Raw genomic sequence first — 24909 nt, forward strand, 5'->3', positions numbered from 1 at the left:
TGACGCATTGATTAACTCATAAATCAGTTTGCACTCTGGTTGGCCGTACCGTGGAAGCAGCACAGCACAGGACCCTTCTCTTCGAAGAGATGCACTCGGTTGTTGCAAGAAATACCTGAAAATTCAACTGCTGCATGCTGCTAATGCACTTTTTTTTTTCTTAGTGGTTCATTTGATGCAGCACGTATCTAGCGTAAGCCTCAAATAGCAGGGGAAGCCAAGAGAAATGATATTCTGTCAGGTAGTTTCTATACCGCTGCTGTCTTCTCTTCTGTAACTCATACTCTGAGCAAGGTCTGGTTTACAATGAAGAAAGTATTTTTCTTTGTGTGCTTTAAAATCCCTACCAAAAATTGATATTGCTGAATAAGGAAGAAGGGCAAGAAGGCTAATGTGGTAGGGGGAGGTGTGAGTAGAAAAAGAATTTCATATATGCTCTTGAATAGGTATAAGGGGGAAGATAACAGCTTTCATGTACGTCTCTATTTGTAATTCTAAAGAGGAAGGTGAGCAATAGGTTGACTCAGACATGCTATTTTAAAACAGTGTTAGAAAGATACATCTGCTAAATGTACCATTGCTAATGGTACGTTGTCTGATGGGTAAAAATATAACCAGGTCCCCCAGTACATTTATTTCTTATTGTTGGAGGAATAAACCCTAACATGAATTGGAATGCCATTTTTGTTTTAACCACCGTGCAAAAATTATGAATGAATCGGCATTAATAAACCCCAAATTGTTCCTTTTCTAGATGACACGGAATCTAAGGATATATAGTAATTCACAGATCTTGTTTTAAAAGTACGCTACAGAAAGTGTGTGTTTCTCAATATAGTGAAACAGGACGGGCAGAAAGAATCGAGGAGCTAACACTCTGGTGCCACCAGCAACGTTTTGTTTCTCAGTGCAGAGACATTTGGAAAGTAATAACATGTGCAGTTGACACTGAAAAAACATTTTTAGATAAGATTATTGGAAATGTTGTTTACAGTGTTTTGCTAACACAGCATCCCAATAGGCAGCATCACATTTATACCAAGTTCTTGGAGATAAGAAAATCATCACAGAAAGCTTATAGTAATTGAAAACAAAGGGTACAAATAAAGAAATCTCTTCTCTTGCACTTTTATCTGGTTTTGATCGAATATTGCTGCATGTCGTTAAAAAAAACACAACACAGTAGTATCCCTACCCGTGCTTCAGATTGTTTTTCTCAAGAAAACTTAGAATAAAGGTCTGTCTTTGCAAACCAAATGCCAGCAGCATTGCTCAGATAGCAAACTACTAAGAAGTGTGAATACGAGCCTGACTAGAGCTACAGTCTCTGCTATTTGCTTTCCAGAACCATACCTGAGATTAGTTGCAGCTCTGAGCAAAATGGGTCTAAATTTAACTGAAAAATATCACTGATGAGACCAAAATTACAGTATCAAATCAATATTAGGAACTACTAAGCCTATTAATCTTAAAATGAAATGAATGAATAAATAAATAAAAATGGAAAATGAGTCAAACTTAACCAGAACCGACAGTTTGGTTTTATAGATCATCATTTTTAGATGATTCAGGAAAGAGCTTTCAGAATCAACACAGAAAAATGCATTCACAATGTCACTTACATGGAAATAATTATTTTAGTACTAACCCTTCACAAAATTATTCTCTCCAGCTACTTAGTTTCTTTTGTTGTATTGTTAAATGTGTAAAATTTAAGCATAGCAAAACCAAGAAGGTGTGACAAAATTACAACTATGCAGAAATATTATCAAATGGCAGCATTCCTAAGTGGGAAATATTACAATCTACTTTTTGCTCACCATTTCTCTTCTCTGCTGTTTGTGCCTTCGTCAGGGTTTTGCAGAGCACAAGACGCTCTGCTTAGTTAGCGCTCCCTTCTCGACTCTTCCCACATTTACAAAAATGCAAAGTAAGGTAGTGAAGAATCATGCCCCTTACCCAGATCGCATTGTCATGGATTAAAAACTGAACAGATTTGGAGACAAAAACATGTTTACATCTGTTATCAATGAATTCAACTTAACAGTAAAACCTGAGCAATGCAGATGGAACAGTGACCATCTCTAACTGCGTTCAGAGATGTGACTGGAGTTGCTTCACCCTCAGTGTAAATGCTGACAGCACTCACATGCTTTTGGTGGATATTCATATTCCCATCTTGCAGACAGGCAATACTCACTGAGCATTACACTCAGAGGAACTCTTAGAACTTCAGTTCTTCATGTCTGAATCTAACTACTTACACCAGACAGCTTCTCACTTCACCATTTATCCTGAAGGAGGTTAACTTCAGCTCTGCACATTTACTATTAGGCAATTACTGAATTGTTACCTCTCCCATAGTCTCATTTGAGATAACCACAGATTACTTCATTTCCATTTGTTTTACTTGGATGTTTTTTTTTTTTTTTTTTTTTTTTTTTTAATAAAAAAAAAGCAGTATTTTTGATAATTTCTCTACCGATACCTTGAGCTCGTTAACAAGTAAATTTATTCCAGTGACCGTCCAGCCTGCAGCCACGGTTCAGAAAGAAGAGTGTTTGCTCTAGCATCCTGTAGCACCAGAATAAATGTTCCAAGGCTACACACAATAAATTACATCCCTTTGATTGGCTGTGTGGTCTCCTTATCTTGATTACCACAGCAACTTCTGTACTCCTGTACGTTACAGCAAACAAGGCTATAATTTTACTGTTCTCAAGAGTTACAGTGAATCACGAATGCGTAATGTTGTTCTTCTTTGTAAGTATTCAGATATGATAATTTCAAGAACGAAACTGAGATATTACTAACAGAAACATCCATTTTATCCACGAGTGAATCATCCTTCCCTACACACAGAAAAAAAAAGGTATTTAAACTCAAAATCTGTCTCTACATTTGAAGAAATACAGTTTTTAGTTCACAAATATGCAACACTTACACTGTGTCACTAAATGCAGTTGAGCAGATTTGCAACAGGAATAACTTACTGCTTTCCCTTGGAACACTGTTTGCAATTTAAAAATGTACAGATTTATGTTCAGAGAGGCAAAACATTCCCTAAATCTGTGATGTTTCAGCATTTCAGCTTCACGGTACTTCAATGACATTTATTCCAGATTATAAAACAATCAGCACAAGTATATTGCATCAAAGAATCCGAAGAGAGAACCCTTGCTACCTCAAACATGGACTAAAAGGACTAATGACTACAGTAGCACAGAACATCAAATAATCATTAGGTCGTTCTGCTTTCCTTTGGTCTCACTGGGACATACATCAAGGTTAGTCCAATTGCATTGTAACTACACACACACATATATACACGTGACTATACAGAGAGAAAGGAAAAAATACGATTGCATTATGACTACATTCTGTGTGGTTTGGTGTGCGTGCTAGTGAGAAGATTCAGGAAACAGAATTGTTTGGAAGTACTCAATTAGACCACGATTTGACAGGAACAGGAAAGTCCTAAAAAAATTGCAACAAATCCTGAACATAAGGGCTTGTACACATCGCCCTTGCTTGTGGAAGAAGACAGCTTAAAAGTGATCAACGGATTTGGGGATTCCTTATTTTGAGAGGGAGACATGGAGAAGCTTCCTTAGATGTAAAGCTAAAACCCAGTTGTACAGAAGTCACAGAAATAGAAAGGAAGAGCAAGAACAGCATCAAAGGCAGTTAACAGACTAAGATAAAAACACTGTGAACACATGGGTAACAACAGTTCAGCACAAGATACTCACTTTCTAGCAGATGATATTTGAATCTGCAGTGAAACGTAGTAGAAATGGAAACACTTGACTCCACAGACATCTCGCCTTTTCCCTTCTCGCCTCCCCCTTCTCGATTAGAGCACTAGTCACAATTGACAGTAAACCAGCTGCTCCTGTTATGATTTTGAGAGTGCAATTTACCAAAATGGGCCCTAACATAAGAGGATCGAAAATGGCTAATGCAGTCTGGTTTATTTCACACAAGCTGTACCCAAACTGAATTTTGTCCTGGGGAGCAGCAGTGCTCGCCCAGAACCCGCACTCAGCCTAGAACCGAGTCCTAGCAGGCTCTTCCCTCCTTCATTTATTTATTTTGCCTCAACTTAAATTGTACCGTGTATTCCTGACATTTTGAATGAATTTGGCAGGAAAGGAAAGGAAAAAAAGAAAGGAAAAAGGAACCTAGCAATTCTAAAACAAGTTTTCTTTGGGGCTTTGAAGAGGTCTTACATAATTTCTGTCTACGTGAGGCAAATAAACTGCCAGTCAGGGGGTAATATAGCCTTCTACCACACAGATTTGATCCTTCTGCTCACAGACCTTTGCTTTCAGCATTCAAGTTCAGAAGTTTGAATCCCACTGGAAGGGGAATAAAAGCAGCTGCACATGAAAGTGTTGTGTAGAAGCGCTATATGCTCCTCACGGACTCAGAAATACATCAGGTTTGTCATACTATAAAGGCGTAAGTATCAGGAGAAGATTGCCAAACATGCTGAGGATGTAACCTGTGGGCATCAGGGACAGAAAACAAACCAGACCGCTAGGCACAGGCACTGCCTAGCAAATAACCGCGGCATCATTCCTCCTGCTGGCTGAACAGTGACCGGGACAGATAACGCCTCCGACTGTGCTGTTCTGTCAAAACACACACCAAGGTTTCCTACTCCTTGTATAGGTCTCTTTCACCCAATTTTATCATTTATAATTGTAACATAATGATAAAGGCTTGTAACTTATCTTTTCATGTTCAAGCGTTCAAACTGAGGACGTTCTGGAAATAGTACCAGAAAAACACAACCACTGCAAACCAGCGTAGGTAAACAGACAAGCCCAGAGCAGTGTCTTTATAAAAAGGAATCATCTATTTAGAGGAACCAAGAAGTTCTCTCTCTATTTTCCCCTACATTTTAGCAATCCCGTTCAGAAGTCTTTTGCTTCAGCATTTCCATTTCATGACCCCTGCCTGCAGCTCCTGGGTAGGCTGACATACTTAGAACAAGACAAACCTCGGATGTGAAAAAAAAAACACAATGTTTTCTCCTGGAGGAAAACACAGCACACAATTCACTTGCTCGCATGAAATCCAGTACATACACTCATTTTGGACAGTTATGAGAGCCTTTGGAGACTGGCAAGTCTTCTATGATGAGCAACAACACTGAACGCACGAAAAATGCTCAGGTTCTCCCTGCAAGAAGCCAGTTAGAAATTCCTCTTGTGACTCAAATACTCAAAAAGCATTAGTTTATCTGCCCAAGTCACTTTGTTAACACTAATGTTTATAACAATACAAGACAGTCTAAGTCTTAAAACCCTTTTTTTATATGCAGGGGCTGGGAAGCCCGCTCTGTGTGACTCACGCAACGCACCTGGCTGACCTTGTTTGCTCATTCAGGTATGCTTTAAGTGGGGTGTTTATTTGCTAGTCAGCTGTCTGGAGTGGAAACAAGGACAAACATTAGAGGCAAGGACAGGACAAACATTAGAAAAAAAAGTACTGAATTGACAGTGTGAGCTCCCCGTAACATTTCAAGAGCTTGCAATGTTCAAGAAGGAGCATCCAAAATCACACCAATTACAATGTTAAATAGTTTAGCAGCAACATCTTTAAAAATGGGATCATAACAAAGCATAAAGAAAAAATGCACACTCACCATAAACTCAGGCTGCACAAGCAGACATCCCGATGTACATAACTGGCTGTGTTGCCTCGAAATTTATACAGCTAACAAAAAAGACATGCATCTCTGTAATATATTTAAAAGGCTACCAGTTCTAGGCAAAACCATTTTTTTTATTCCCCACTTATACAGAATAACTGAAATCTAAGGCTTTTTATTTTAGCATATTGAGCAATAGCATTAAAGTGGTTCTTACAGCACTGATAATCAGGAGCCTTTTTTGCTTTGAAAACTGTTCTTTGTTTGAACCTCTACAGAGTATGACTCCAGGCTCTGTACTCTGTGTATTACAACGGCTGTTGTAATACCTAAATCCATGATCTAGGTTAAAGAATAATGATAATAAAAAAATATGTTGTGGGCATTGAAGATGAAGTGCTTCAGGGAAAAAAAAATCCGCAACACAAAAACCACCAGAAGGATAACACGGAAGCCTTTCTCTCAAAGAGGTGGGATGATGAAGGGCAGGGAACGAACACTAGACTTGACCAAAGATGAAACAGCATATAAAATAAACAAAATCTTGATTCTGTTTTTGCGGTGTTCAGGCTTGTGTGAAACACTGTCAAAGGCTTAAACAAAAGGCTTTAATTGAGCAGATGTTTTATAGAATAAAGAGGGCCTACATATTATTGTGTAAGATGGTGATGTCCTGAACACAATCAATCCAGAGCAGCATGTCATGTATTATCCACAATAACTGGACATTTCTCCATCTCTACTGGATGTGAAAGTACGAAAAATGATAAGGATGAAGCAGCTAAAAGCCTCAACTGAACAGGGCACATTTTGTCTGTGTGTGTTTGCATGCAACAGAGAATTTTAAAATGCAGAGCAAATAAAATTGGTGCAGACATTACTAGAATAATTAAACTGAGCAATTATGAGTAAGCTGCTGCATGGTTTCAGTGACACAGAATCAACGTTTAGAGGTTGCTGTGTCTCATTTGGTAGGGTATGTTGAGAACTGATAAAAGGACGTTAAAGGGAAGGTAAAGAGTCTTCAACAGATTTTACGTTCTAAGTGGGTTCAGAACTGCTTTGGCCACAGAAGCAGCCATTCGGTTTTATTTGCATAGTAACTGCTGCTTTAATCTGCAGCACTTCTTCACCACGTGTAGTGTTGGATAGTGTCTAATAAAAGACTCTAAGTTCCTTTGGATTCTTGGAGGAGTAGCAGACAAAGAATAAAAGCAGTAACGATGTGTGGTCCTGTGAGAAATGTCTATTTTCCCCAGCTACATGAGTAATTGCTCCTCACTTTGCAAATGGTTCTGTAGTTAACAGAGCCTTGTCTCCCCAAAGACAGTCCTAGACAACTGAGTCTAAAAATGATGATCTGTTCAAGGATTCACATGATGTGGCTTGACTCTGGAAATGTAGTAAGGGTAATTTGCAGGATGCTAAAGCCTCGGCGTATGTGCTACTAACCAACTGCTGAGGAACAGTCAGAAGGGCTGAAATGTTGAAACCTACGTGTCATAACTAGCATCAAGAATTAAGAATTTGCATAATTCCGTCGTAATTCCAAAGAAAAAGGAATTTATTTCAATGTTTTAAATGTAATCGCGTAATTTTGTCATGTCTAAGTTAACCACTAAATTTCTTAAAATCCTAAAATTATGGGAAATGGTAAGAAAGTTGGCTGCAGTAGTTGCTTAAGTAAAACCAGTTTTTAAGAAGAGCTCAGTTTTAGATAAATAATCATTCAGACGTATTGCACACACCGAGCTCAGTCTTCAAAGTGAAACAGATTTGATGTAAAATGAAACACGCTTATTGTATTTGTAACTAATGTACCTTAAAAGTAAAGCAAATATTGATATTTCAGACACAAGACTCAAGATCTATAACAAACTCTATAAAATGCATGCTGTTCACATTTAGTAATCACACTCTGTTCTATATAACTAGAAACAGGATTCATTGAAGACTATAATTCACCAGCCTTTTTTGCCAGTGTTTTACTACAATACCATTATCCTGCCATATTACATTTTACAGTATGTGTGCAAGTCCCATAAATACACCAGCCTATGCAAAATAGGCAGTAATGACTCTCGCTGCTTTCGGAATACTTGCTGCTTTTGAATTTTATGTGAGTTTCATATTTTGTTGATGTGTTTGCAATGGGATATGTACTGCCCAGAAGAGAAATTATTTTACATTTTCATTAAAAGCTTTAGCGGTAAATAAACCATCAGAACTCATGCAGATATTCACTGAAACATCTACAGCACTCCATTAAGGTGTCAAAATCTATGTTAACCATTTGAAAAAGTAGCTGGATGCAGCACATTTAAGCCTTGAATATATAGATATGGGTATAAATGATCAAGATATTTTAGAGTATTCCACAAACCTCTGCAGAGCTCTAAAGGCAAGTTTACACTCATCAATAATGGCTCAGTACAACAGCTGCCCTTTTATTACAAAAAAGTCTATTCAGACAGTAGGTGTGGAAAGATCTGCAAGTTGCTACTAATGCTCAAATTATGAGCTATTCAGAGATTTAGTCTCGGGAAGTATTTTTTTATAATAAAGGAGATTTAGAATAAATCTTAAGGTCAACTTCTGCTCAGATTTACTTCAATAGCGTTCCCCATCAGGTATTTCTAGCTGGGACTTGGCTCCCCTGAGCTAATACCATTTTCAGCACAAAGCTGCAGGTCTCACGCTTGGCAGCAGCAGTCCTGTAGCATTGCTCCAGCAAAGCTGAGCAGAATCCAGTAAGCTACAGGTTTTTAGTTTTGTTTTTATTTATTTGAAAGCCTGAGGGTTAGAAATACTAATCTCTAATATCATGGCTTATGTGTCTCTTCAATACAAAAGGCCTGACGTTTCTAAGAAACAGTATAAATCTGCAGTAACTACAAAAGATGATAGAATTTATTAAATCCACCACAGGCCAACTGTGTGTACTTCAATGGCAGTTTCCAAAAGGTGCTGCACTTGAGCACAAACAGGAGGATCAGTTTTATGCCCATCTTCAAGTTCAGTCATACTAAATTCACATCAAGCACAGGTCTCAAGGACACAATGCAAACTCCTGATGGTTAATTTCAATACAGAAGATGAAAGTTTGCTATCCAATTAAAGAAACATAAAGAACCACCTGATTAGCAAGCTCACTGAATTAAACAGGAACAAGCTACAACAGCCTGAGAACTGCAGGGCCCTTCTGTCACCGACGGAAGATTCATTACGAATGTGCTCCCAATGTATCACAACACCTGTCCAAAATATCAAAAGGATTTTAAAACCAGTTGTCGAACAAATTACTAGCTAAAAAAGCAAGCACTTTTTTTGCTCCCATATCCAAATAATATTTATTTTATTTATTTATTTATTTTTACTCGCTGAAGCACTAATAGCATAAAACATTCAGAACAGAGATCAGCCTAAACTTAACCAAATGCATCCTGACCAAATCTTTTCCAGGCTACAGTTCAGGACTGGGTTGGCACAGAGTGTAATGTCACAACTATCAAGAATCAGACAGTTTGAAGGAATTACCGTCAATGAACAAGGGAGGATGCTGTAATTTATTCTGTTTGCTGACTGTTGCAAACCACCCGGATCTATTAGATTGATTCCAGCCACTGCACCCAAACCGGTGCACAACTGCACAAAAGGACAGCATCAAGTTGTCCACATTCTTCATTGTTTCACTTTTCAAGTAAATAAACGCATTGCTGAGAGGCTCTGACTCCAGTGCTCAGTGTGTTCTCAAAATTAGTAAAAAGAAAAATATCCTTTGGCAAGAGACCAAGAAAACAGTAAGGCATGACTAGGGTTACCAACCTGCCAGCTTTATGGATATGAAATCTTACCCAAGTTGCTTTAATACCGTCAAGGTAATATTTGTGATCAGCACTATATCACGTTAATAGCGTGACTGTAATACAGAGAAAATACCAGTACAACAATGAATTTCTTGAGGATGAGGGGTTAATACCCATTAAAGAAACTTGCAGCTTGCACCTCTGTTGCTTTGCACTTTGTGTATTGATTTAAAGCTCAGGTTTGTAAAAACAGAACAATGGGGTTTAGGGCCTCAGATGTATTTAACTCCTTTATATTTGTGAACATGCATGCAAAGGGTTACAGATTCCTTCTTAAAGAATGTGGCAACATCTCAAACTTGCATTACTGAACTGTAAACGACATCAAGAGCAAAATCCCACTTTACTTTCCCAGTCCTGCATGCTGAACCTGTCGAATGTTGTTTTAGCCCCAGAGGGGCCAGCTGTATGCTGAAGGGGAACAAAAGGAAAAAGACCTCAAAGAGTTTATGCTTTAAAGAAGAATTATTTAAGCTGAGAAGGAGGAGAAAGTATTGAACAGAACGAAGAAGAGACTGAAAATGCTAACGCTCAATATACAGAAAGAGCAGCAACCATGTCAAATGCAGCAAAAGGATCTATCTAAAAACGACTAAAAGTAAAGGTTAGCTGAGCAGATAGGGAAAGAATATGTCAAGAAATTCACTTGAGAAGATGTATAGGAGAGGAAACAAAAGGCCTTATTATATGCTGTACTCTATAAAACAGAGCACTGCTTAAAAGCCACTGGAATTATATGAACAGAAAGCAAAATCAGTGTGCATCACTTGTTGACAGAACCACACGTACGGCTCTGGCTTCAGCATATTGCTGTTTGAGAGATCCCAAGATGGACTGCACAACTGTCTCCTGATGAACCGTTTTCCAGGATTGAGATGAATGAAGAGAAAATACTTGAGAACTTGGGGAAGGGGGAAAAGGAATGAAAAATCAGGATAGACAAATGAAGGCACCACATAACACCTTCTCTCTTTTAAAATGGGCTTCCCCTTCTTTTATTATTAGGTTTTCCTCTCCTGCTTCATTCCTTCCTCCCTCTTTCTTTGAAAACAATATCCTAGCTAAGTTATTTAGAGGCTGCTGGCTGACAGGTGCTAAATGATTCCTTCTTTTCCAAAACCCAGCATGTTGAGGCTGTCAATCTTCCTAGACGTTGCAGACTATCTCTGGAATACTTGAACTCTACTGTCATTGCATCTCATGTATAATTTCTCCATTTCTTGCATTCATTTCAATTGGCTCGGGGTAAGGAGGCATCTTAATGCCAGTTCTGTTGCTGTTCACACTTGAAGCATCTGTTTTGCCAACATCACCTTGCAATTAGTGCCTTCCTGCACACCCATTAATTTCTTGCCTTCTTCTGAGTTTATAGTTATCGGAGGGGTAAACAGAGTAGGCACAAATGTGAAAATGCCCAAAGTTCACACTTTGTCAGCCCTGCATGTCAAATCCACTGACTGTGAAGTTAGTTGGGCTCAGGGTGGGGAAGCAGCATAATCTGGTAGCAGTCCAGGAATTCAGGAGTAACTGGTGAGCAGACAAACTGAGGAACAGACCCCACAGACTTACCTTCGAACTGACACAACATGGCCAGGACAACCCCCCTCGTGGTTTTTCTATTGCTTTTGCAACCAAATTTGAGGCCTATTGTAACTTCATTTTTCCACTTAAACCTTTCACTTGCATTTTTGACCTAAGCTACACCTCATTTGCTCTAGTTAGTCTTTGTTTCATATTTCCAAGGCAGCCACTTCCAAGCTCCACACAGGACTTGAGAGTCTTTGCTACAGCTGAATGCAGGGAGTATTTTATGCGAGGCTGTAAGCTAAGGACATGCTCTAAAAATCATCTGAAACCAGTGCAATACTTCCTTGGTGCAAGACAAGGGAGTGCAGCATGAGTAACTGCTGGGTGTTCCTAGGAATAGTGCAAAGGAGCAAAATTAATGTTCACAACAATAAGTGAAAAAACACAGAGAGAGTAAAGCACTGTGCAACAGATAAAACATAAAACATATACCAGTATGATGAGCACGATACTGTAATAATGATGCATTTTTAATAGCTGCAGAGGCTGCTCATACATGGGGCTGACTCTAGAAATCTCTCTCTTATATTTTAGAGACAAACCGATGGGCTCTGAGCTCACAGAGCCTGGCAGGGAGCCATGCACTTGCCCAAGGTGCTGCAGTGACTGAGCAGACACGGATCTCGGCTACGATAAGCTGCTCTGCACCATGCCCAGTGTCTGACTGGTAGGCTGTGGTAAAGCTTTCTAACAGCTGAAGTTTGCAGCCTCAGCAAGTCGAGAATCAGGCCCAGAGATCTGAGCCCACGGTACCCACCCAGCAGCCTAACAAAACCCACCAGCAGACATGGATTCAGCAGAGAGTTTGTCCAGCTCCTGCACTATACCAGAACTGCCTCACTGCATACACTCTGAGCTAAATGAAGCCCCTATTGCATACAATTAATAAACATATCTATGGGGAGAATCTGTTGTGGGGATTGGAAGCCAGAACTGTCTCTTCTCTAGGCCAACTCCGCATCAATTGTGAAAGAAATGGCTCTGGTCCCATCAAGCCCGTGCCAGCAGAGATTCTGTTATATTTAAATCAACATTTGCCGCAGCAGGGGATTATCAGATGCTCTACTTAAAATGACGGATTTTCTTTTTTGTTTTGATGTTTAACTCATAAAAAAAATGAATTTATTTGGGTTGGGTGCTGATGCCTGCAAGCACAGCTGCTCACCAGCTCTGTTTTGCTTGCCATGCAAATGCACAAGAAGAAGATTTAAAACCCTTTTACAATATGGCTAGTGTCAGGGTTTGCGTTTTCTGATTCTCTTACTGCTGTGGCAATGCGCACAGAAAGTTCTCCACACTCAGCAACCTCCCAAAGCAAAGATCTGCAGAATTTTCTTACGTTCCTCTCTTTACAGGAGCAAACTTCGGAGATGAGAAACCTGAAAAAGGCAGCAGAGGCAGGAACACAGGGCAGAACACGGGGGCTGAAGGAAGCTCAGTCCTGGCTCTGCACACAAGCTGAAAGGCAGCACACTAGGAGCAGATCAGCCGAGCTCCAAAGAGCACAGGTTTGTGGATGTGGTACTCCCACATTGAGAGGCAGGTGCCTATCCTGCCCGTTGTTACTGCTGCAGAATAAAAAATGGTTCAGTAATTTGCTAATGCTACCTGAACTATTTGCAAGGGTAAAACAGTATCTCAGTTACTCAATTCTCTCAGCTGCTGTTGCCACATGAGGATTTATTAGTAGTAAAAATCAGGCACATTTAATAGCATTTCATGCACAGGAGATCGACTTTGGGTCTATGAAGACCATAATCAAATTCTTGGAAAGAGGATGCAGATTTAGAGAGATGCTTCTTCTATGTCTCTTACTTAAGACCCAGCTGACACAAGCTACTAAAATTTGCTGCTAAATGAGTCAAGACAGTACAGCGCATTTCAAAGCAGCATTAAAATCAGCGCTTGCCTCAGCAGGATTTGGTGCTCTTGATTCATGCCTGTGTAAAATTAAAGCTGAATTAGAACACCGCAGTTCTTTATTTGTAATCCTCCTTGATTGTTTGCTTTCACTAATATGTTATTCAGCTTAAAGACTATTTACTAAAAGTGAACTGTGTGAGCATGCAGAGCATTGACAATGGTACATTAGCTTCCATTATTTGTAAATTAATTTATACGAGTCAAATTTTAAGCCATCTACAGTTTGGATACTTTAAAACTATGGATCCAAACCTTTAATCCATATTCTCCTAACTGCTTTTATATATGCTGTGTGCAGAAATTAAGACAAATAAGCAAACTTAATCCAGATATTTTCATTGCTCCTGATGACGAGCTATCGAAGCCTTATTCATTTTGGAACAGAAATGGTATTTTCACCCATTACAACTAAATGTGATACAGAGGAACTCTCACTGGAGAACCTCTTCATGACGTTTGGTCTTGATCACTGTATGGTCACCCTGTCATCCCTGCCATCTCACCCCCAAGATGAAGAAAAACAAAGATTAGCACTACGAGGTGCCATTGGCAGAGGTGCTGACTGTGATGACATCTCAGGAATTGTCAGATGCAGATCCCCAACGTTGCTGCTCACTTTCTCTTGCAGAAAAGCACAGAAAGGGGTTGCCACTGATGGCACGTAATGGCATAAACACAGCTGGGGAACGCAGGCAGTACCAAGTACCGCTGCCCACTAAGGACTATGCTGAGATCCACTAAAACAGTTTTAAAAAAGGAAGTACCAGTCATGGTTAAAGTCACTGAGGTAAAAATATTTGAGGAATGACTAGCAATGCAGACAGGAATAGTGGGAAAGAACAGCTCTCCTTCCCAGTGCTTCCTAGGAAACTGTCAGCTGTCACCACCAACGCCCCTGCTTTCCATTTCTTCTAGGACTAATGACTTCGGATTTTTAGGATTAAGCTATGGTGTAGGAGATTTGTATAAAGAACATTTACTTTTAATATTTCTGTCCTTAGCTTTAACAAGTCTTCAACACCTTTAAGCTGCAGAAAAACAATTCCAGAGATGAAGATTTATATTGTTGATAATGGGGCAGGCTCACATAAATAATTGAGCTGAACTTGAATCTCATTCCAGTTGTAAAGGAGCTGCCTCTTATTGAACTGCATTGCATGATTAGAGGTTTGACTACATCATTCATTCATAGCCATTGTCAGAAATAAATCGCTAGATTAACTTGTGACTACGGCAAGCACAGGAAATGTGTGCTCTTTGGGAAAATAATGTGCCTGCACTTCTGCACTTGATGGAATAGAATAATCAGAATCTTCTCTAAGGGATTCAGACAGATATTGGTGACACAAATGGGGCATGAATCTCCTATCCATTCTGGTTTCAGTTTGCATTTCCAGGTCCATGCAGAGTATGGATTAAAAAAACAAAACAAACAAAAAAGCAATGCCACAATTAGCATCTATTTTGCATCCAATGAAACAAGCACAAGCTTCACCTACCATTACTTTCAAGCCTTAAGTTTTAATCTAGGGCTTCATCCAAACTCTAAAGAAATAAATTCTTGTTCGAAAGACATTGATTTGTTGCCATCCCTGGGTTTTGCAATGTTCTGCACATCTTGGTACCCACATGCACAGACATAACCATTATTGAGCAAGACTTACAGGCTATCTCAGTTATTTCTCATCCACTTATTTAAGAGGTCAGGTCTTTCTTAACTTGAATATACCAAAAGAGTTTATAACCTCAAGCTTACTGTCACAGACCATAATCATTATTTATTTGAGTCTGATACCCAGTTTCTAAAGACACTGAATTTTTTTTTAGTAGACTGTTTACCTTGATGAGCACAGAATTAGGCTTGCATGCTGAGCCTTTATGTGAAATTTTACTGTCCACAACAAGATATTACCTGTTAAGATTTACAGGCTTTATTAGCAGCAATAACAATTTTACAATCAACAACAGTAAATCAGGGCTTACAGAGAACTCTACAATTTTTATTTGTAGAAAACAATTAAAGTGTCAGTTTTTCATTCAACGTAATTTCTAACTTTCATAAAACACAGATATTTTATTTGATTGTTGACTGTAAAGCAGGTAATTCTAAAATTATCTTCCCAATTCCCAATAATTCCCAAGTGGTTGAATTCCAGCAACGATAGCACTGCTTGGCTATTTAACTATGCAGACGTTGGAAACCAGCCAAATGCATGCAATCAATTCAGCAAACCATGTCGGTGTACCTATTTACTCAATAGGTCATAATTTGTTTTTTTGGGTCTCAAAGAAAACACATGGAATTTAAATAGTTTTCACTTGAAAACTTTTTTCTCACCTTTAAACACTGTAGTTTTTGAATGAGTAACAAAAACATGAAGTGTTTTTTACTTACTCTGTGAAGTGTTTACTTACACTGCAACCAATATTAAGCCATGAAAACCACATGGCACCTGAGCCCTTTTTGCTTCTCTCCCCATTTCCCACCAGCCCAGGAGGCACCAGTAAGATGCAGAAAGCCTCACCTCAGCTGCAGGGACTCCCTCAGGTGGCCGGCAGTGGAGAACAATCATCCCTTCGATAGGAACCTCCTTCCCCTGCGGGTCTTGCTCAAAGTTCTTTCGTAAATCTGCAGAGAGTTTAATGCAATAATTCATTATAGCTTCAGTGCAACTTTACCTGGATAAATACAGACTTCAAATTCTGAGATACAGGAATTCCAAAAGCCATTCTTCCCCAAACAATACTATGTAGGCTACATAAGTAACTACACTGCCTTGCATATTCCTAAGGATGCATGTAAAGCAATGGACAACTGACAGTTACAATTCTGCAGATGACGAGAGGTAGAGAGATACTACATCTATATCTGAGTTTCCTTTTCTCTATCTTTAAGAAAGTGGGTGACTACAGGGCACAGTACTGTTGGAGGGTGTTGTTTGCACCAACACCAACAAATCCAAGGCTGGGTGAGTTATTTTCTTAGTGCATGCTGCCTTTGATCAGTGCCAGGGTATTTTATAAAATGTTCTAACCTGTGTGTTTGTTTAGATTGCCTGGACTGCAAGCTGGAGGGAAATATGGGAAAAGAAATAGATCAATTTATCCAGTACCAAGAATCCAAAAGCAAAAAAAAAAAAAGATCTGATTGCTGGAGGGAGGCTGTGCAATCTAGCATAAATGAAAAAGAGTGCACATGAACTTGAGGTTTGCCCAGGATTCCAACAGATTTGCTTTAGAACATGTACCCTAGGCAATATTCCAGCATGATGTTCTTCAGGAATATTGATGTGCTTTCTATTTAGATGATAAAAATCATGCGGGACCCCTGCCCATGCCTAGATTGAACTCAATTTTTCTATCTTATGGTAGAGATAGGAGTTTAGTAGCTACTATAATATTTATTGCTTTGGTCCTCCTTAAACCAACTTGCATGTGAACAACTCCTGGTATTATTTCCATGAGCAGAGCAAGGACTGCAAAGGTGAGGACATAATAAGCAAAGTGGAGGTCTACGTGTCTGAATGCCTCCCACCTCTGGCCTAGAATCCTGGCACAAGACCAGTATCGGAGCATTTTGCTTTATGGGAGGTTGGGAAACGACAGAGAAAGCGTGTGAGGTATTACATTTAATGCTTCAACAAAAAAAAAAACTGAAAAAAACATTTTTTCCAAACTTTCTCCCCATGGAGAAACCCAGATTTTCTTTTCTTTAAGGAAAAACACAGACTTCAAATGCTGAGCAAAGCAGAACCTATACATTTAGATGAGAACAACCAGCCCCACGGCTGCATTATCAGCAAAGTAAGGTGAGAGAAGGTTCACAGGGCCAGCAAACGCTGCCATCTCTGCATGCCAATTTCCCAGTCAGATGCAGGCTCTGGACACATTCCAAACCGCCCGACGACAAGACTGCTTCAGTTCAGAAACGGAATTACCCAGATACCATGGCCAAGCCAATAATTAAAGATAAGAAAACACGCATATTGCCTGAGTCATACCGATGTGACCACAGGACTTCTGTGTGCAAGTGTCCGGGTAAATCACAACATCAAGAAAACCTGTATCTAATGACATTGACCTGACCCAGGTATGCCCATGATTATGTAAAGTTTTGCTTGTTGTGATAGGGAAGCATAACAGAAGGAATATTACTTACAACACGTGCTTTGAGAGTTAGGATGTTTCCATTAGACATACTCATTTTCTTCAAACAGTGTCTCAAATTCCACAGTGTGGATTTACTGATTTAATTTTCTCCATTGCTTACACTTCATGAAATACAGCCCCTTAAACAGCAGAGGCTCTGAATCAGTTACACTTTAATATATTTTATAAAATACATTAAGACTTATTTAGCAAGCCAGCCAGTCACTAGAGAGAAGATTCATGTAGTGCATGTATTCTCCTTTTTATGATTCTTTGTTAATGATGATTTTTTCACACAGATAACCAATCTTTTTTTTCAGTATGCTACTTAAAAACTCATTCATTAACACTTCAGATGCAGTTGTGCCTACAAATGTCTTTATTAGGATGAAAAATGGAGCACGATCCATCTTCTCGCTTTCCCTGCATTCTGCACTACCAGAAGGAAATACTTACCTGCTTTTTCTGAGAAATATAAAGTGCTGTAATGCTTTGGACTCAACTCACAATTTAGAACCTCAAGACTATACGTTCAAAAAAAAAAAAGAAAGAAAAAAGGAAAGACAGAAGTCGACACTACACATCACAGTGACAGGTGCTGTGAAAAATCTCTGAAATGGTTACAAGTTCCGTATGCTATCACAAATTAGATCTGCACATTCTCATCTCTAGCCCTCTGCAGGGTATTCTCTAGGTCAGAAATCCATGCCCCAAATTAAGTAGCTGTGTTGTTCACCGCAGACAGGGTGGCACAGGTCCATGAAAGGGTGAGCTCTGGAAACTCATGGAGGGGAGTTGTTGCAGACATCTCCTGGCAGCTATTCATTTGCTCTGTCTGGACTACTAAAAAGTGCCTACATCTCCGCACTCAAGAATTGCTTTTCTTTTCACAAAAAAACATGGCTGCATGTAAAAGTAGCGGAGCCACACCGTGCTCGGATGCAACATTCAGCCCGTCAGTATGACATTACAGAGAGCAGAAATGAAGAGTGCTCTCTGGAGTGCCTGCTAGGCTAATGCGATATCTGCAGTTAGGGATGGCAGCTGGGGATGCAGCTTGCAGGAGAACTGGTACCACAGTGACGGGTTTAAAAGTCCCAACACACGGCTCCACCTGCTTCGCCTCATTCTGATTTTTACTCATATTGCCATGTTATGGGGTTGGGAAATCACAGTGCAGAGAAAAGTCAATAAAAATTCAATTCAGAATAATAGTCCTTTGCAGCTCAGCAATGCCTAGGAATTATCAGATCATTCAATGTTATGACAGTTAATGCAGTAAAATAAAAAACCTGAGTTTACACATATTTACACATTCAAACTAAATCAGCCAGCTAAAAAATCTGTCATTTATAAAATCACGGAGTTGGTACATTGTCCTATTACTTACTTCAAATGTTTTAGTTATCCTGATAGGAAAAAGGGAAAAAGATTTATCACAAATTGCTAGAACGCTATCTGATAAATTTAGCAATCAGAGTTTCTTGCTTGAGCCTCCTGACTCACCGAGACCTCCCCCTGCGTTCCCATTCCCTCCCGAGAAGCATTTCTCCCATCTTTTTTCAGCGTGTTGTCATCATTTCCTGGGACTAGGTCTATAAAGACCTGAAGTGGTGATTTAAAGGAAAAAGGGTTCACAACAGACTGGGGGAAAGTAATTTCCTGCTAGCAGCAGTGCTGCAAAAGGACGCTTTCAGGCTCTGATTCTGTTAGAACAATGCAGCAGATCTAATTGCAGGGTAAAAATTGGATGAGTCTTCAAGTATCTCCACAGTCTCAAAATAACAATTGTGTTTGGGTTCTGTCCTTTGATGTCCCTCTTACTATGATGGCATTTATTACATTTTCCATTCCATCTTTTTTTCAGATAATGAATCGTTGATTGAGAGTGGTAACACTACAGCATAGTACTTCAGATATGAAGAACAGAGATAGACTGAGTCTGAACACTTTCCATCTGGGGAAACAGTTGTCCTCTGCTCCCTGTTATGTTAAAAATTTTTGTCTTTTGTGCTAAAGGAGTTTAAACCAAGTAACTGTTCCCGCCTGCTCATCATAACTCTTAATTAATCTACAGTGCTTTTATTTAAAGCTTAACATTTTTCCTCTACTGATTAGAATAACCCAATTTTTCCTACCTTCATCTCATTGTCCCCACATCTTATCATACCTGACAACCAATAGTATGCTTTGATATTGAAAATTAAATTCAGAACACCATGCTACAAAATATTCTAGTGTATTTTTGCACTTTTTATACAAAACATATTAGATAGTGTCAAATGGTTTTCCAGACGTTTTAGACCCGTCTCTCCTATGTGGAGCAAAAGGGCACTTTTCAGGGGGTTTTCAGTTTGCATTAGCCTCTTTTATCATATTGCATTGTTATGAAACTGTGAGTATGTGATCCAGGCAGAACCTCTGAGAGAAACAGACTTGCTGAGTGTAAATGCAAATCAATCGATCCACATTAAAATAAAAGAAAGCTCTGAAAAAATTAATAATAAAAAAAAGGTATGCTTTTCTATGGTATGTCAAAGTGAGCACCTGTAAAGACAATAGTGCCTCACTGGTATCAATATGTATTTAACCCTAAAAAAACAGCATGTTTCCATGCCTTACAAAACCTAGAATAGCAGAACATTTACTCACAGGCTATGCGGACAGATGCCTTCCTACTCTTTGAGGTCCCTAGGTGGCTCCATGCAACGCACTGACACCAGTAATCTTCTGGCCCATGGAAGTCCTCCACCTGCTGTCTCGTCACGTTGATATACACCTCCCGAATTTTCAAGCCTGAAGGGGAAAGACAACAGAAAATTAGCCAATACAGGCTATCTTACTTGGGCTTAAAGCTAAGGTTAGCCAAACCTTTTCTTTTAATTAAACAATTCCATTTTAAATCAAGGCAAAGCTCTAATTACTTTGATAATGACATATTACTGCTAATTAAATCCTAAAAGCTGAATAGGTCACAATGCACTGGGTTAAAAGAATTACCCACCCACTGTGGTCTTTGCAAGAATGTAACACTTCAGAAACCTTTTATCTTGTGCCTTTTTCTCCCAAATGCTTATTTGGATTTTTATAAGATGCAATAAAACTGTATTCCACCTAACTCTTAGTGATCTTGAAAACCTTTCCCAAGTACCCCAGTAGCCCCATCCAGAACTATGCTTGCGTGCCAGGAACTGACAAAGCCCCACTGAATTCCAGTCTTGGTTCCAGCTGTTTCCTCACACAGGAGAGAAGAGCTTTGCCCTACAAGTGCAGCATGAGGAAAGCAAAGCTCAAACCAGTAGAGTCTGGAAGTTGTTAGAAAAGACGAGGGGAAATAAATGGCACATCTCACAAATGGAGATGGTCCTCTGCCACGGGAACCAAGGGATCCAGCTTCAAAAGCAAAGCCTTGACTTTTTTTTTTTTCTTTCAGCTTTCACTAAAAGAAGCATTTATAACCTCAGAGAGGCACCCGACTTATTTTATCCAGTTTCTTTCCTCAAGTAGAGCCTTGCTGAATTCATCTGCAGTGCACTGCTGTTGGTTTTCTACTGCAAACTTGCTTGTTTATTAAAACGAATACCTATCTCTTCCCAAGGTAGAAATCAGCTTCACCCAGAGAACTGAGAGAAGGATCTAATGGAATAATGAAGGCTAGCCGGGAGTAAGGATGGGGAAAGTCCTGTGCTTTTTCTTAGTCTGCCAACATTTTCGTAACCTCCTGAGCAGAGATGAAATTTAGCAGTGTTGCCCTTCAGACCAGAAGCATTTGCTTCTGTCAAAGTTTGCAGGTAAATACAAGACAACAAAGACCAAAGTCTTGTAAGCCTGACACTTTATTTTACATGCTTGGGATGGTTGCCATGTCTGCAGCTCTTTTGTACGACAGTGCTGAGGAGAGGAAACATAATCCAAATCAGGGTTAAAAGGCATTAAGAATCATTTAAAAGAGCTAGTCAGAAAAACATTAATTTGAAAATTGAAAGAATTCATGCCTACTACTTTCTTCTTTTTCTCCTCTGGTGCAGTCCCAGGATACTTATTTCCCCTTCACTGGAAATGAATGAAAACTCAATCTTAAAATATTTCATGCCTGTGAAGTTTATAAAGCAGCAAGAAATTTCTAAACCTGAACTCCATAAAAATTGGCTTCTACTTAATCTCAGGCATCATTAACAGCTGGGTATTTCACTTCTGAAAGGCACCAGGAAGCCAGTTTGTTCCCTGGGTAAACAAGAGAGATGAGGCCCACTGGGGATGCTCAGGGAAGAGGGCTGGGGAAGGTCAGGCGAGCTTTAAATACTACAAAGCAAGTCAAAATTTTTGCTACGTTTTCAGCAATAGGCAAAGGACATTTTTATTTCTTTCCATTTATCCTGTTTGGCTTGTCATATTTCACAGTAACACCTTAAGATATGGCCAAACCTGTGACAGCTTCCTAAGTTGACTCAATAATCATTTTAGTCACTCAAATATTTATTCACTCCGTAATAAACAAACAGAGGTTTCCTGGCTGTTTTTATTTGTGCTTTTTTTTTTTTTTAAATATGTTGATGCATTTTTCAAAATTGTTTACAAAAAACCCCTTTTGTTTTCTGCCAGCATGAAAACAAGCCATTAGGAACGAAACCTCACACCCGGAGCTCAGCAGGTCTGTCAGCAGCTCCTGTCCTTGCTGACACAGACTGTAAAACGTATGCTGGAAGTGCACCATCTCAATTTAAACATCCAGGCTGCTCTGACAGCAATGAATCCTCAAATTCTCAGCCATAAAACCATTCTGTAGTGATCCTTAGAAGTTAAAGATAACGGCAGTGAGTTCTGGCATTTCAGTCCTGCTGCACAGGACCTGGACCACAGCAGGCCTCAACTGGCTGAATATTTCATGTCCCGCCACGCTGTACGACCCTGACAGACACATACTTTTTTGATAGTGTAAGCTCTGATAAATGAAGCTGTGTGCAGTCCCTGGATCATCTCAGTCCAAGCTACGAAGCATCAAGCTCCAGAGCCTCCAACTCCAAGCTAATTTGCAGCCACGTCCAACAAGGTTGCAACCCATCTACTTAAAGACTTCTTTGACAAGGATGAAAAATGATTAGTCCTTGACAAATGCTGACCTATCAACGACGGCCTGTCTCGGTCAGCAATCACTTGTCCAGCATTCAATTAGCTGACACACACTTCTGTGTGACCCTGTGCCCCGTATCAGTGCCCCTGCTGCCCTGCACGCTCCTGTGAAGGTGCTGGGGCCTACTGGGTGTGCTCAGCCTCCTGCTGGGCCTGAGCACATCCAGCTCACCTCCCATCCACCCCTCAGCTTATCCCCACCGTGACCTCCGTGTAGCATCTTCCTGGGGATGAAAATCCTCCCTGTCACCCGCCGTTAACCACAACCTTGCTGACAGTGCTACCGTTCCCCCACCCGGCTACGATGCACTGTCTGTCGTCTGAACTCTCTCAATTTCTGAGCTACTCGAGGAATTTTTGGATGCAGCGAATGGAAATGAGGAGTTGAGAACTACCTATTATACAGCTTACTGGTGCAAGCAACAGAACCTTCCCTGATACCAACCAGAAAAATCACCACGTGTAAGAGCAGGAGCCATTTCTAGGCTCATTGCTGCTGTAAAATTCTGAGCAGTCATCACTGAATACAGGCATCTGCAGCTTCAGGTTTGTTAAGGTAGAATATTCTCCAGCCTAGCGCTTCCTTTCACTGACACATTATTTAATTAGTATAGATAAGGCTGCATTTTCTGAAGCAATGCTTAATGTGCTTTGAGTCAGGCAACCAAACAGCACGCGATTGTGAGGGCTGGGGGTCCAAGGTTTGAGAGGGGGAGAGGTAGGGATCCAGGCCCTTGCAAAGGTCTCCCCATTTCCCAGTCCACAAAACTGATCTGGAGAACATCAAGTCTTTGGGGAAAGTTAGATGTTGTTTATGGAGGAAGCACACATATTTTCATTTGTTTTAGGAACAACTATGAAGAGCAAACCTGCTGGGAACAGAGGCATATATTCTTCCTTCATCAGCACTATATTTTATCAACAGATGTATTCACCTGCCCTCTGCATCTCAAGAAATGCCAGAAAAATTGTTCATAGGAAATGACACAGAACGAAAAATCCATGCAAATGAAAAACAGGCACATCATAAACACGAACAACATTTTACCTGTAACTTGTAAAACTCTAATAAGCACTGCAAGTCCAACCCTTTAAATTATTGTGCAAATTATAACCATCATCTTTTGTTACACGGTACAGCCTTGCAGAATATAAAATTATGACTCTGGTACTGATATGCTAATAAGCTTTCTGCACTGCTGGATGGTTTAGCTGCAGATAGACTAATGCTGGCAGCAGATGAATAATTGCTCTCCATGTACTAAACATAACAGAGCTGCACAGAACTTCAGCATTTGTCAGCTTTATTTGTTTAAATGAGAAAAACGCTGACAGCAGTTATTGCTGTAATCCTTTTCTTTATCAGACAAGAAAACTCTAGTTACTCTTAGCAGGTTTGATCCTGTGGCGAAACCAAAAGTTGAAATATTTGTAAACTAATTCTCAGATGAAAAAAAAACAAAAACAAACAAATAAAACAGAAGAAAATGAGTCAAACCATAACTATTATATTATTATCGCAATAGCATCTAGTAGCTCAGGCTCTTACTTTCCACGTATATAGAGTGAGCGAAGTTCCTGTTCTGCTACATTTATGGAATAAATAAAAAAAAAGGCAGACTACTTCTTTCTGCAGCTCAGGAAGCACGGGAGAAGATGAAATAACTTGGTCTGTAACTGACCAATCGACTGTGACAGCACAGAGATGGGAACCTGGATCCATCATAGCCATAGTATGTGTTGGCTTGCCTGCCTGGACCTTCTGCATCAACAGCAGCAAAGCCACAACAACTTCAGTGCAAGCTCCTTCAGCCCACCAGGACCCCTGTACATCCTCAGCATGTGTCGGAGCCCAGTATTTATCCATGGACCTTACAAAACTACAAAAACTACATCCATCCTCTTGTGCAAATTAACACATTGATTATGTATTACTCTAAGATTTGTATTTCTCCCCTATGAAAATAGTAGCCTGTGAAATTGCATTTCATATTCAACACAATGACAAAATATACCCATTGCCTACCAGCAGCTGTCCTTCCTGTCCTTCTAGAAATACACAATAACAAGCTGTAGGTAAAATCCATCAGCAGCAGTGTGCCTTCAAGTACCACTGCCAAGTACTTCTTGCATACACTTGGCTAGGAGCATGCTGGCAGCGATGCTAAGGTACATTTCTTGCAGTCAGCATTAAGTTTCCTCTTTTTTGTTGTTGCTCCTATTTTTCACCCCTCTTCAAAGCTTCCTCTCTGAGCTGTCATCACATAACAAGCAGTGGAGGAATGGAGAAGGACAGACCCCTTTTCGCTCAGTGTGGCCTCCTTTTGGTGAGCACACCAGAGCGCTCCCTTTAACCAGAGGCACCATTTGTGGCACAAATTCATGCAGCTTCTCACCAACGGAGCCCACGCAGCATGCAGAACACTGCGTGTGCCTGGTAACAGGCGTGTTTATGCTCAGATTTGACTCCAGAAATGAGGGCACTGCCAGTATGCATATTTATTCTCCCCCACAAAAAACACCAAACAACAACAAAACCCAAGTCTGCTGTTTACTGAAGACTGGGTAAGAGTTCTAAAATAATGTATGGAT

General features: G+C 39.9%; 1 protein-coding gene and 1 long non-coding RNA gene across 12 annotated transcripts in view; one reads left to right on the forward strand and one right to left on the reverse strand.

Annotated features, from left to right (window-relative positions):
* LOC110353909 (uncharacterized) overlaps nucleotides 1-14438 on the forward strand; it is a 130990-nt gene extending 116552 nt beyond the window's left edge. Inside the window, exon 4 of the long non-coding RNA XR_011804721.1 lies at nucleotides 12471-14438. This is a non-coding gene — a long non-coding RNA (uncharacterized lncRNA). The remainder of the gene's footprint in view (nucleotides 1-12470) is intronic.
* Nucleotides 1-24909, reverse strand: part of UNC5D (unc-5 netrin receptor D) — a 196233-nt gene that overhangs the window by 44553 nt on the left and 126771 nt on the right. For 10 of the 11 annotated variants that reach the window (XM_072027140.1, XM_072027141.1, XM_072027139.1 and 7 more), the window contains 2 exons: nucleotides 19840-19983; nucleotides 15564-15667 (listed from right to left, as the gene is read on the reverse strand). In XM_072027140.1, coding sequence (XP_071883241.1) covers nucleotides 15564-15667; nucleotides 19840-19983 — 248 coding nt within the window. Of the gene's footprint in view, nucleotides 1-15563; nucleotides 15668-19839; nucleotides 19984-22307; nucleotides 22450-24909 lie in introns of those variants that run through there. The other variant, XM_072027142.1, reaches the window with a different exon arrangement.

This window comes from Anas platyrhynchos, chromosome 23 (assembly GCF_047663525.1).
Source record: "Anas platyrhynchos isolate ZD024472 breed Pekin duck chromosome 23, IASCAAS_PekinDuck_T2T, whole genome shotgun sequence".
In the NCBI taxonomy this organism is placed as follows: Eukaryota; Metazoa; Chordata; class Aves; order Anseriformes; family Anatidae; genus Anas; species Anas platyrhynchos.